We start from the raw sequence: 12,975 nt of genomic DNA, 5'->3' as shown, positions 1-12,975 counted from the left end.
TCATCTATGCAAACCCTAGAGGATTTTTATTTTATGTATTTTTTGTTCCAGAGACACTGTTTAAAACTACATACATGCACCTTTCCCTGAGATTGACTTTGGAATCTAACTGGCAGTCCTTACATAGAAATAACGTCTTACTGGAATCAGTGGGACATATTCGCCCTTCAGACACATGCATGCAGCAAAACACTGAAGTCAGTGAATGTTGTATTCATATATCCAAGGGCAGAACTAGCTCCAAGATATTTGGTCCAGGAGTTTTGTATAACTGCAGGACTGAGCAATCCAAGGGGCCAAATTTTGTCCTAATTTACATCCCATGCAATCCACTGAAGCAAATTTACACACTGTAAATGCAAAACACTGGAACTAACTCCTTTAAGAGTCTTCGTCCTCAGTTATATTGTACATCCCAAAATAATAAAACATTCTTAATGTAAAGTAACTTTTCTATTGTGTTTTCTGTATATGATTCATTTTCTCTCCGTAAATACTTTATGAACTAATAGCATAGATTTTAGTATAGCAGTTTTCATATGCAAGGTATCCTACAGCAATAGAGGACACTGAATTACCCTCTAGAAGAGCAGCAGATATAGGCAAATGCATTGTTATGCATTCAGAAATAGCACATGCACCATTTTAATCATTTAACCAAGAGAAGGAATGATAGCCAGGAATATTAAACTGATTGAAAAGTGGTATGAGTTCTTAACTTCTACCTGGCAGGCATCATAGACCTCAATTTGATGTTTTATCTGAAGGGTATTAGTTCCAACGAATGCAACATCCAAGTACTATACTGTAATAGCACTGGCATGAGTTCAAATCATGGTTGGGACTAGAACCTATGACTTTCTAGCCTAGGCACATGAAACTCTTCTAGTCAGTGACTTTATCAAAGAAGCAAAATATTATTATCAATTCTTTGTTCTGATAAACATCTAATAAATGTTAAGTGGTCATCTGCTAAACCATACTGGCCAGGCAGTGTTCCTTTGAAACAAACTACACAGAGCTGTAAAGAGAGCAGTTCTACGGCTATTCCTTAAAACTATTTATAATCCATCAGTCAGAGACTGGGCTAGCAAAAGATACTTTGCTCTTTGAGTATCCAGCTTAAAATGATCAAGAAATGAAAGCAGCAAATAAGACTGCTGGAGAGAAACTTGACTAGTTTCTCCATGCTTCCTAACAGTTTTATAAAATGGCGATTTAAAGTGCGGTTCTACTCCAACCCCTAATTACATAAAAAACGGCATCATTGTACTCAATACGTTTCTTCCCTGTGTGTATTCAGACTCAAATCTGCTGACTTGAGAAACAAAAATAAGTTTTTACTGCATTCTGCTGTTAGCCCTGCAGCAGCCAGCACACCTTAGGGAATGAGCTAGATTCTATATGTGCATCAACAACAGAATTGTTTACTAAATATCAGTCCGTTAAATATATTTGCACAGGTGTAAAACAATGCGACTGTACAGGGATCAATGAAGTCAGAATTCGGCCTACAGAGTTTTTATTACTGGTGATGTGAAAAGAACCTAGCTTGACTCTCCGAGTTCAGGATGATTCTGCTTTGATAGCAGTTAGGAAACCTGTAAAGGCAGCCCATTTGAGACAGCAACCACTGAGCTAATAAATGTAGAATTTCACAGTGCCACTCTGACAAAGTCACCTTTCAGAGTAGAACTGCACTTTTTCTGTGCTATTGGATAGTTACATAACCGTACACACAAAACACATACTTCAATGGAAAAGCTTGTGCTATTTCATTACTATCCTCATCGCCAATTTTCTTTGCTGAAGTTCCACATGCGAGGAGCAAAAAATGTGACCTTGCATGACTTGGATTTATTTAGGCAAATATTAGAAAGAGAGAAGGATGGTTAGGGAACTAGCCTGGGATGTGGGAGATCTGTGTTCAATTCATGGCACTGTCAAAGACTTCTTCCTCTGTGACCTCAGACAAGGCCCCAATAATGGGGCCATATAAGTATCATGGAGAAACAGACCAAACAAAGTCTGGACATTTCAAAGGAGAGGACCAAGTGCCATTGAAATTGGATTTAGGTATCTAAATCCCTTAGGCTTTTCTAAAAATCCTAGCTCGAGTCTTCCAGAGAAAGAGAATCCACAGGATGATACTTGCTTTGAAGCAACTATCTTGAATTGGCTCAAAGCTCTGCCTGCCAGCAAGGATTCCCCTTATTTTTTTTAAGAGATGCAGGACCAGAAAACAGAAACAATCTTAAACAAGAAGAAAGTAACTGGGGAACAGGTAGATGATGGGAAGAAAAAGGGAAGGGGGCAAAACAGAACAGAAAGGACTGAGAAGGGCTGCAGGGGAGAAAGTACATTTAGACTCTATAAGAGAACAAGATTTTTCTAATGTTCCATAGCCACAGGAATTCTGTTGGCGTCACTGTCCAGTTGTGCACTCATTCTGAGGAGGGAAAATGTTAGCACTGCATAATTTAAACAATAGAGCCATGCATGTCTCATCTCTTATTTTTAAATTCTGCAAAACACAATGATTTGTGGCACATAAATCCATTTTGAATAGGCTATTTAATTGGTACTGTAAGTCTAATACATCAGCTGCCTGGGGATCTGGACAGCAGCCAAGCAACCAGAGTGCAACATGTACAGTAGCTTGGTCTGTTCTCTTTCTTAGCACAAATGACCTTAGTTGCTATAACTTAAAGGTACAATTATGTTAAGCTTTCCATCAATTAAATATATTTTCCATAAAATCTGTCTTTTAAAAAAAGCAATAAAACGCTCTCAGTTCTGTGTTGCCATTTAAAACTGATTTTCTTTTCAGAAAATGGTGTCTACAGACCTAAACAATGTTTAGATATTTTAGTTTGAAAGATGGAATATGCACCACAGTCAGTCACCTTTCAAAGCAAAGAGCATAAGTTGAATACCTAATGAAAGACCTATTTTAAGCTCTGGAGTAAGTCTGGCTGGACTTTCTGCTCATGCATAGCAAAGATGTCACGAAAAGTTTCCTGGGCCTGACTTTTCCTATCAAAAATTTGCAAGAGCTCAGGAGAGTTTTTTTGTCTTGACTGAAGTAAACATGTCATACTGGCAGATGAGATGAAAGGAGGATCTGTGCAAAACCATCCTTAAAAAAACCAAACTAGGTGAAACTTTCCTAGTTGTTAGTGTTTGTTTAAAACTTGAAACTTGGGCAAGTTTGCAGATGCTCACCAACCTTTGGGCAAATCTTTGCCACATTTTGCAGGAGATCCAGGCTGTGTTATGGTTTCAGGCATTGACCATGTAAAGCCATTCTTGAGTTTTGGAGTTGGTTCAAATGCAAACCTTAGTAGGCATGGAGCCACGTGGACTTAAGTAGGAAAAGCATTTGCTCAGAATCCTGGGAGCCCAAAAGCACCGAGTTTCATACAGCTCTAATTAAAGTATATAAAGGTAAAATATAATCTATGGAACGGGTAGAAATATGTGCCACAGATTAACCCAAACCAGAACACCTGATGCAAAGTCACTAAAATGTTTGGAACTTCATACTCGTATCTATACAGGAAGTTCTACAATATTCAAGAGCTTTGGATCTAGTATATCCAGTTTGTGCTTCATGATTGACATTGTTCCCTGCTGAGAACAGACTTCTCTAATAGACATCACATATTATATGAGTAACCTCTCTGCTTTGCTAAACTGTGCTCTCAGGGCCAGGTTCTGCCCTCAGTTACACCCATATATCCCCACCAGTTTCAGTGAGGCAGCACAGATAACGGTGAGGGCAGAATTTGGCCCTTGATAAATCCTTCTCTCATTAATTGAAAATGTGTATCTGCTGTGCTTTTTTAGAATGAGGTTCAGCATGCCTGATTGTAAGTAATTACACATTTCACATACATTTTTGGAAAGCTAAGTTGTATTTGCTCTTCCTCATTAATTTTACGTCAATAAGTAGTTTTTTGAAGAATGTGTTTGTAGATTATGTATCAAATTCTCTATTGCTCCCTGTTTCTAAGGCCAGCTGTATTCCTGCCCTGGTCCCAACGTGCTTTAGCACATCGTGCCAGGGCTTTTGCTTCTTTTGCATTTTTATGTAATGTTCTTCTGTAGACAGTGCATCCCTTCTCTATCTTGACCTGCTTATACAGTGCCAAATTCTAAGTATGCATGACTCCCGCTGACATATCATCTGATCTTAATTAAGTCAATTGGGGTTGTACATACATATCTGAGGACAGAATTTGATCCATCCCTCTTTGCAGCTGGGAGGGCACAGCTACTTTTACATCATCTTGGCTGGGCATTGGGGAAATGCAGTGAGGGAGGAGGCAGGGTTTCAGGAACCCTCCACTCAAGGCCTAATGGCTAGAATAGGCTTTGCCCCCCAAGTGTGCACCCTCCACAGAGGACCATGATGAGAATATCCCTCTAGTAGCAGAACTCTGACAACCCAGCTCACCCCTACATATCACCAGCATGCTGCCATGCAAAGAGCCATAGCTGAGCTGGGTTCTGTGTCATGCAGGAGTACTTGGTCATGTTGGTTACAATGCCAGGGAGCTTATTACGGTTGGGAAGAGATATGGCTCACATTGCAGAATTCAGATGAGGTGGAGTTGAAACTATATTTCAAAATAAGCCCGAAGTATATGATTTCCCACTGCAAAGGACACAGGTTCTGTACATAGAGATCACAGACAACGAACTTGGTAAAAGTTTTAATTTAAAAAGATACAGAAGCATTGATCTGTTGGCTACTGGGTTCCTATACCTGATAATAGTCATTCTTTTCCCATTCCCTATACCAATCTAGAATCAGTGTCAATCTAATAGACTATCAGAATCATGCTGTTGCCTTTATCTTAGCAACTAAAAGGACACAATTCATTATTTAGCAGCTTTAAATGAGTTCATTAACATTTAAAAGAAATTCAGCCTGAAATCTACTCAAATGCATTTCTGAAGGTTATAAAAATGGAAGCATGAGGGTTAATACCGAGTCAGCTTCTTTACACGGCTATTTGGTGAACTTTCACAATGTAACTGGAAAAAAATATTTTCTATATCAATTATTCTGCCTGTTTAGAACTTTGAGACAGACCTCCAATAGGAACATATTTTCCATGTGAAATATGTAGGTAATTATGTCCACCCTTTTGGTGATGGACTTAATTACATGCTGTTAAAGCTTTCTGAAATAAGTGGTTTGTCAGCTAACTGTGGAGCCAGGGGGCGGAGGAATTGGTAGGAACAGGATCTATAATTATAATTTAGCAGACTCCCCTGCTTACTAATTGAAAGAAGCCTTGGGAAACAATTGGAAATATCTTGGAGGAAATTTAACAGCCCTTTCTGCATTAAAACATACCTTTGTATTACTGTGTAACACTTGATGTGTGTAATAGCATCATTGTGCTTTATATCATTACTCCACCAAGGAAAGACATTGGCCGAATACAATTGTATCTGTTTGAGTCTTTCTTCTGGCTTACATACCTGTCAAGGCTGTATGTCTGAAAATCTGGAGATACTATACAAATGAGCAAATGTCCTAACATGCATAACTGATGCATATGCATGACTTTATTAGCATCCTCCATCTATCAAATTCATCAATTTCCCTCCCTCCACCAATAAACCTAGCAGTTCCACCCTCATTTTTTCCCTCTTCTCACCCTCTCTCTGGCTCCTCTTTCCTCCTCGAATTTCACCTTCTTCTCCTTCTCTCTGCTTCATTATCGCTGAATCACCCCCCTAACCCTTGTCCCCTACCCTCTGAGTTTCTCTTCATTCCCACTCTCAAGTTTCTGGTCACCCCTGGTGCAGCAGTACCCATCCTCCTAAGCTCCGAGTCTCTTCCTCCCTCTTCCTTAAGGTTATGTGCTGAGAAGTGGGTGCCAGAATCCCGCTTGCTTTCCTAGCCTCCTGTGGAAGGTTTCTTGTCTCCCTTCTGTTCCGGGCCACAATCTGCAGATCCCCTCACTGACTGCTGCCTTCAGCACTGGCTCTTTCTTCTGAATATCCACAGCTTCTGAACATCTCTTCAGTGGTAAGGGAAGCAACGATCAGGCCACTCCATGAGTGCATAACTTCAGCTGATTTCAGGTGCCCCTGCCTGGGTTCCTAAAAGGCCACCCAGGAGATTCAGGCAGTCGCTCAAGCACCCAAAAGAGGGTGCCTGAAATTTAGAGACTCCCAGAAGATTTAACAGGTATAAGCTCACAACTGATTCTAAGTCAGAATTTTTTTGTTTAAATGTAATTTAATTGAAATATACTGTTTCAAAGCCGGAATGTTTCACAGAGACAATTGTTTCCATGAAGTTTTTGTCCAGAAGTTTTCTGAGATCCAGGGGTCTCTGGTCACTTCTGATTAGAGAGAGAGAGAGAGAGCGTGACCCTAATTAAAATATTTGAGTTTTCAGTTTGAATACAGCAATTTCAACAAAAGTCCATGTTGTGAAAAGAAATATATAGGTGGTCAGAAGGGACCATTGTTATTATCTAGTCTAAACTTCTGTATAACCCAGACCACAGAACTTCCCCAAAAATAATTCCTAGGGCATCTTTTTTTTTTTTAAATAATCCAGTCTTGATTTTAAAATTGTCAGTGATGGAAAAATCCACCACACCCCTCAGTAAATTGGTCCAATAGTTACTCTCCAAGCATTCAAAAATATTCAAAAGGCTTCGTTTTCATTCCAGTGCTGAACAAAACAAAATTTCAAAAGTTGTTGCAAAAGGTACTGTCATCCTCTGGCCTCTCTACTTACAACCCACCACTACCAAAATAAACAACTCATTAGAGAAGTCAAGCATTGAGTGGACACGGAGACTGAAGTAACCTAAATATTCATACATCCTTCTCCAGTGGCTGAGCCACACAGCAGTTAAGAGTCTGCACCTGCTGCTAGCAGTGGAGTTGTTACTTTATCTCAAATAGTAGAGGTAAGTACTTTGGGTTCTGGAAGCCTCCAGTTCTGTCCCTGTGGTGATTCACGGATGTCTTCAAGTGTCAGACAGCAACTCTAAGCCTCACTATAGGCCAATGAATTTATAAAATACAGAACATTGATTTTTCAATACAAAAAGTCTGACAGTGAATGCAGCATTCAACAACAGACATTTTGGATTCAGTCTTTGTGAAGAATGAGTACCTGTAGCCTCTTCTAGTGCCTTTAAAACTTCATTTTGGAATGAGAAAGTATGTTTCTAGTATTGCCGATACACAAACATGCTTTTTCAGTTAAGACAAAAATATTTTTGGTGTTTAAATGCAGCTAAGGGGACTACATCCTCAGAGAAGTGAATCCAAAATGCCAGTTCATTTTTTTTAGCTCCCTTGGAACCCGTAAAACATTGGCACTTTGTCCTATGGGGCCATTATATTTTAATGCAGTGGCACTGTTTGAAAAGTACTGTATGGTTGATCACTCCTTTCACATTTATCTTCACAAGTAAGGGAAGAACGTTATTCCTTTTCTCCTCAACAGGTGAGGAAAAATGCTGTCAGAAATTGCTAGGCAGGTATTCTATGTGCTTGTATTGGCTATGTCCATACTTTACCTTAGTGAAACTGCTTTAGATTATAGCTGTTGCAAAAGAAATGAGTTTAGGATGTATGGACAAAGGCAGGTTGTGAATATTCCTAATATATCAATGAAACAGCATACAGTTACACTAGAAAAATCTAAGAGTACCTCTCTACACCATTCACTCTGCACCAAATACGTCTCTCAAATAGACTGGTAGAGCCTCCCTGACTTCAAATGGAATTGCACAGGTCTAACACAATGTTGGCTATGTGTGTGTATGTATTAGAACATAGACAATAGTGTGGAAAATGTCTATGAACACTAGTTGACTTTGAAAATAAATGTCAATTTGACCATGTTAACAACTCTCTCGTGCTCATTTTCATGAAAATTCTCACACTCCAACTTTAATAGCATGAATATTCATGAAAAAAGTGAATTTTAAGCTCAAATGTTTCAATATTTGCCATAAGTGAATTTCAAAGCCCGTTTTAGATTAAAGTTCTGTGTTACATTCAACATCCATCGAGGGAGTAGGCAAAAATATCGCATGACTTATGTAACTCCAAAGTTCAGGCTTTGTTGAAGTTAGACTATCAGATATTTGCAATGAACTGATCATAAGCTCTTCAGACAATTTTTTTTTCAAATTTCAAACAAATCTGTTTATGAATTTCACTGTCTTCTCACAAACTGTAAGGCCTTTACGAGATGGCCACGTATCTGTAAGAATCATACAGCTGTCCCAGGCACTCGGGCCTCAAATGATCTGTAGCAGAAAATGATCATGTGCTCAAATATTAAATGCTGGAAAGACGTTTTATACAACGGGAACAAAGTTGCTAAATTATATGTTTTCACTCACTAAAAAATGCTCATGCTATCCTGAACCTTAAATTAATATTCTTTTACAGTAGCTTAATTAAATCCTCATTAACAAGTACCACATTCTTTGTAAGTAGTGTGACTTGTACTGAATTTAATTTGGCGCTATTCAGAAACACCAGCTGCTAAACCAGTGTTTTTCCCTACAGAGAGGATTTGCAAAATCTGCACACTCCTGTGGAAATGACTATTACCATCCATTCTCTCAGCCTGGGAGAACCTGCAGAAAGCGTTAGCAAGTTTTTAACTGACCCTATTACAATATTCAAAGTGCTGTGGAAATACTCTAACTATTGTATTGTTTATCTTGCTTTGGAGATATTTCCTAAAAAGGAGTGGTTTAGTCTTAATTGTGCCAGACAACAAAACACTGATATACTCAGTTTTACTGCTGCAGTATATTGTATGAAAGTAAGTCATATCTTTTCCCTGCACCAATTCACTCAAGACAGTATCCTTGCTTTATATGCAGGTTTGCATGCTGTGCATCATAATTGTTTAAATCTGCACATTGCTGACAAAAGAGGTATTTGTGAAACTCATTCACTGAGTGATCAAAATGCTGCATATATGAGAAAATAATTTGCCTCAGGTCTCTGAGTTACGATGAGCTGTTCATTATGAGGAGCTTGAAAGTGTAAAATTAGCTGTTCCAGAAGAACTATAGTACTCAATACCAAGCTACTGTGACAGACAATATGTACAGCAATCCAGTATTGCTAAGAAATAACACAACAATGGAGAACAGATTAACAATGGAGGCAGCCAAACAAATACACATTTTAAAGCAATTCTTCCATGTTCATGTATGTAGTAATCTCTATGTTTAAAACATTGTAATTAGAACCCAACAGATTATCATTTCAATTATAGCTAACCAACGGCAGTGTATTAACCATTTCTGTGCCCTAAATACAAAGACTAGATTTGTTTTCCCCCTCCTTTCTACAGGAGAGGGGGAAATAATTGATTGTGTCCCACAGGACATAATGAAACTCGCTCATGTTCCTGCAAGCTGCCAGAGGTACTAATGCCAAAAATTTACAGACAGGCAAAATTTAAAATATATACAAGAGTACCCTGAATACAGTGGCCAAAACCTGTAAACTTTGACACCTAACATTAGGCACTGAAATCCATATTTGAGCACCTAAATATGTGGCCAGATTTTCAGAGGCATTGAGCACCTGCATCTCCCTCCATTGAAATCACTGGGAACTACAGCTGCTGTATTCTGCTCTGCCTCCCCTATCATCAAATATGTTGCAAAGCTAAGTTCTGATTCCAGAATCGCTATTGTATGTCATGAGTCTACCAGTCAGAAATAAATCAGCATGGTTCACCCATGCTCTTGTGGGGTTGCAGTTCAATTGAATAAATCATGTGTTGACTTCTAAACATAGCAAATGTGAGATAAAAGTCACTGAAGGAAAAGCAATACAGTATCCTACTATGTCATTTTTACTGATTTTCTATTCTGACTATAGCCACACTTTTAAAGTGATGAGATATGTGGTGTAAAATAGCAGCCATTCACAGGGGGCTATTTTTTTTAAAAAGTTGATAGCAGGCACTAATGTGAGTATCATGACTTTTTTCAGGCAGTAGGTGAAACCCTGAAGAAAAAGTGGCTCTGTCTTCAAAAAAGTGACCTGACCTTTGCTTTGGTGGGTTTCTACTGTGCAAGAAATAAAAAGCACTGCATGCTTTCTGATGCATCCTTTTTTAGCTAATAAGCTACTTCTCTATAGCATTCAACTCAAAAGGATTAGGTTTCTGAAAGTCAAATAGCATGTTACTAATGCTAGCTAAATAGTAGCTCCACATATTAAAGAAAATATTTTCATGGATTTGTAACATATCGAATCGTGAATAAATAAATGTTTGGACAAGAACTTTTGATTTGCTTAGCACTTAGAACTCTCTTCTCACCAAATAAGAGAGAATATCCTAATCTGAAGTAAACTTTACAATGCCTTTTGCAATTCTTTGGATATCAAAGGAATTACAAATTGAGCATGCCTATGTTTTTTGACACTTATGGTATGAGAACTTCTTGCAGTATGCAAAGAACTCTCTCTAGGTTGACTGCAATGCATTGCACAAATAAGTTAAATTTGACCTTGTTTTTTCATAAACATTGTTTTGAAATTGCAATATTATGCACGTTTTTGAGCTGTGAACGATTATACGGTATTTGTGATATAAAAATTACATCACATTGTTTGGTATCAATAAACAGTATCCTTCTTAGGACACAGTACACAATGCTATTTTAAATCATTCTTATTATACTGTACTGTAGTTAAAAAATACATTCAATATAGACTCTTAGTTAATGAAATGTATGTAAGCCTAGGGCAAAATTCTGAAGTCATGGAGCCAGATCCTTCAGTCTTTGTACATCCCAAACTCCCATGGACTTCAATGGAGATTTGTGAGTGTAAGAAAAGTCTAATCAAGCTCCACTACTCTTCTCTCCCTATACCCTCAGACATTCACTGATACTTACAGAAGTTCTATATATACAGGGAGAGCAGAGTATCAGAGACTCACAGTCTACAACATAGATCCAAGAGGAGAATTTTGCCCTTTAATTTAGAATATTTAAAGGAGAATTTAACTTTCATTTTACATAAGCTCTAAATCTTCATAACTGTCTGATTTCTTTTTATCTAATCTGATTTGAGTAGAAAGCATGTATATTTCAGCTGTAAAGTTGCAGGTAACTACAGTTAACTAGTAGTGAAGAAATTAAGGGCCTGATCCTCCAGATATTACTTATATGAGGGCCAAACTTTGTGAGATTCTCAACTTCCTTCACTCCTGCTGATGTACTCCTATGAGGCCTCACAAAAGCAAGGCAGTTTGTAGTCCTATTGATGTCAATGGAGTGATTCATATGAGTAAAAGCTGCAGGATGGAGCCTCAACTCTGTTATCAATTAAGTTGTTGGGGTTTTTTGTTTGCTTGTTTGGTTTTGGCATTTTGTTTTTAACAGTATGTGTGTATTTTATTTTCAACAACAAGCTTTTACTTCCAGCATAACACCGTCATTTAATTACTGGATTGTTCTGGGGTATATTTTTTGTAACGAGTAACAAAGATTCCTCCTGACACAAGCCATTGTTGATTTCACTGTTGTAGGGGAAAGGCTCTAGGGCGGCAGATAAGGCTGTTGCCATGGTGATGAAGGAACTACCGAGGGAGGAGTCTGCAGAGGAAAAGCCCCTCCTTACTATGACATCACAGGTGGGCAGAATGTTAGGATTCCAGTAGGCAGCTGACATATGTTAATCTAATGAAGAATGTAATTTAAACTAGCAGATAAGCATTAAAATTCCTGACTCAAAACTTAACAGGCAATTATAGTTTTCCCAAAAGAAAAAGCTATTATAAAATGCCACACATAAAAAAAAAAAGAGGGAATGAGAAATTCATTCATTGTTTAGGTTTTCAATTGGTGTATATTAGTTTTAGTGATTCTGCTTGAGCTTGACCCTTCAGAAAATATTTTATACAAAATTAAATTTTGTGTCATCATAACTTAATATAGAAAATTATAGCTTACGGTAAATAAATTAACTGCTTGTGCTTTGGAGCTTTTAAACAAAAAAATGCAAATTTTCTGAACAAATGATTTGTAATAAGCACAATATACATATGTCAGTTACCAGTAGAGTATTTAAAATTGATTTTAAAAGGTCAAATATTATTCATGCTGTCAGTATTTATCTATCATAATACATATATACACATTCATATGTACAATATGTATATATAAAATCATATATAACAACCATTTGATAGTGGTATCATTTGTAAAAACATAAAATACCTTAAATTTTCACTAGCATTTAACTCATATTTCAATTTAGATTATTTTACATACTTCATTGTTTTCATCTTTGTAAAGCCAGTAAATGCAAGAATACAGGGCCATTATCTGAAGTTTGATAGGTGGTGGACTATAAGTAATGACAATGACACAAATGTATAATACATCTGAATTGGATAATTAAAAAAAATCCTGTGGATAACCAGCAACTTTGGCTTAAATTTAGCAATATTTTCCCCAGCAACATACATAGTAATAGAATTTAATACAATTACTTGATTTGATGCTTAATATTTAACATACAAGTACACAAGGTTATTAATATTCAACAATAAGTTTGATGTCGTACATTACATGGCATTTCTTACATAAAAATAATCTTCAACAAAATCCAAAAACCTTTTTTCTACTGTAGGGTAATAGATATTTATGTTTAAAAATAATATGTGACTTGTAAAATGCCAACACAAGCTTACCTTATAGCCTGTATACAATGTATTACACTAAGTCAATTAATTAATAGAATTTTTGATCATTGACATTTTCCTATACATTGGAAAACATTTCTGTCAATTTCCTCCTAAACCTCTGTCAAATGTTGTATTATATTTGTGATATACTGTATTAGATAAAACATGATTGCGTGAGGAAATAGGATGCTTTGTTTAATGCATCACATTCCAATTTTACACTAATCAGTTTATGACTCACAAATATT

At 37.2% G+C, this 12,975-nt stretch overlaps 1 protein-coding gene across 4 annotated transcripts in view; it reads left to right on the top strand.

Moving 5' to 3' along the window:
- Positions 1–12,975, top strand: part of PEX5L (peroxisomal biogenesis factor 5 like) — a 175,292-nt gene that overhangs the window by 88,775 nt on the left and 73,542 nt on the right. For 3 of the 4 annotated variants that reach the window (XR_007776027.1, XM_050965944.1, XM_050965942.1), the window contains exon 2: positions 11,567–11,671. The exons of the other annotated variant lie outside the window; for it this stretch is intronic. Coding sequence is in view for 2 of the 3 variants with exons in the window: in XM_050965944.1 (XP_050821901.1) it covers positions 11,567–11,671 (105 nt within the window). In the remaining variant the exon portion in view is untranslated. The remainder of the gene's footprint in view (positions 1–11,566; positions 11,672–12,975) is intronic. 4 annotated transcript variants of the gene reach the window in all.

The sequence above is a fragment of the Gopherus flavomarginatus genome, chromosome 8 (genome assembly GCF_025201925.1).
Source record: "Gopherus flavomarginatus isolate rGopFla2 chromosome 8, rGopFla2.mat.asm, whole genome shotgun sequence".
Taxonomy (NCBI): Eukaryota; Metazoa; Chordata; order Testudines; family Testudinidae; genus Gopherus; species Gopherus flavomarginatus.
This window is presented reverse-complemented; position numbering and strand designations above follow the sequence as displayed.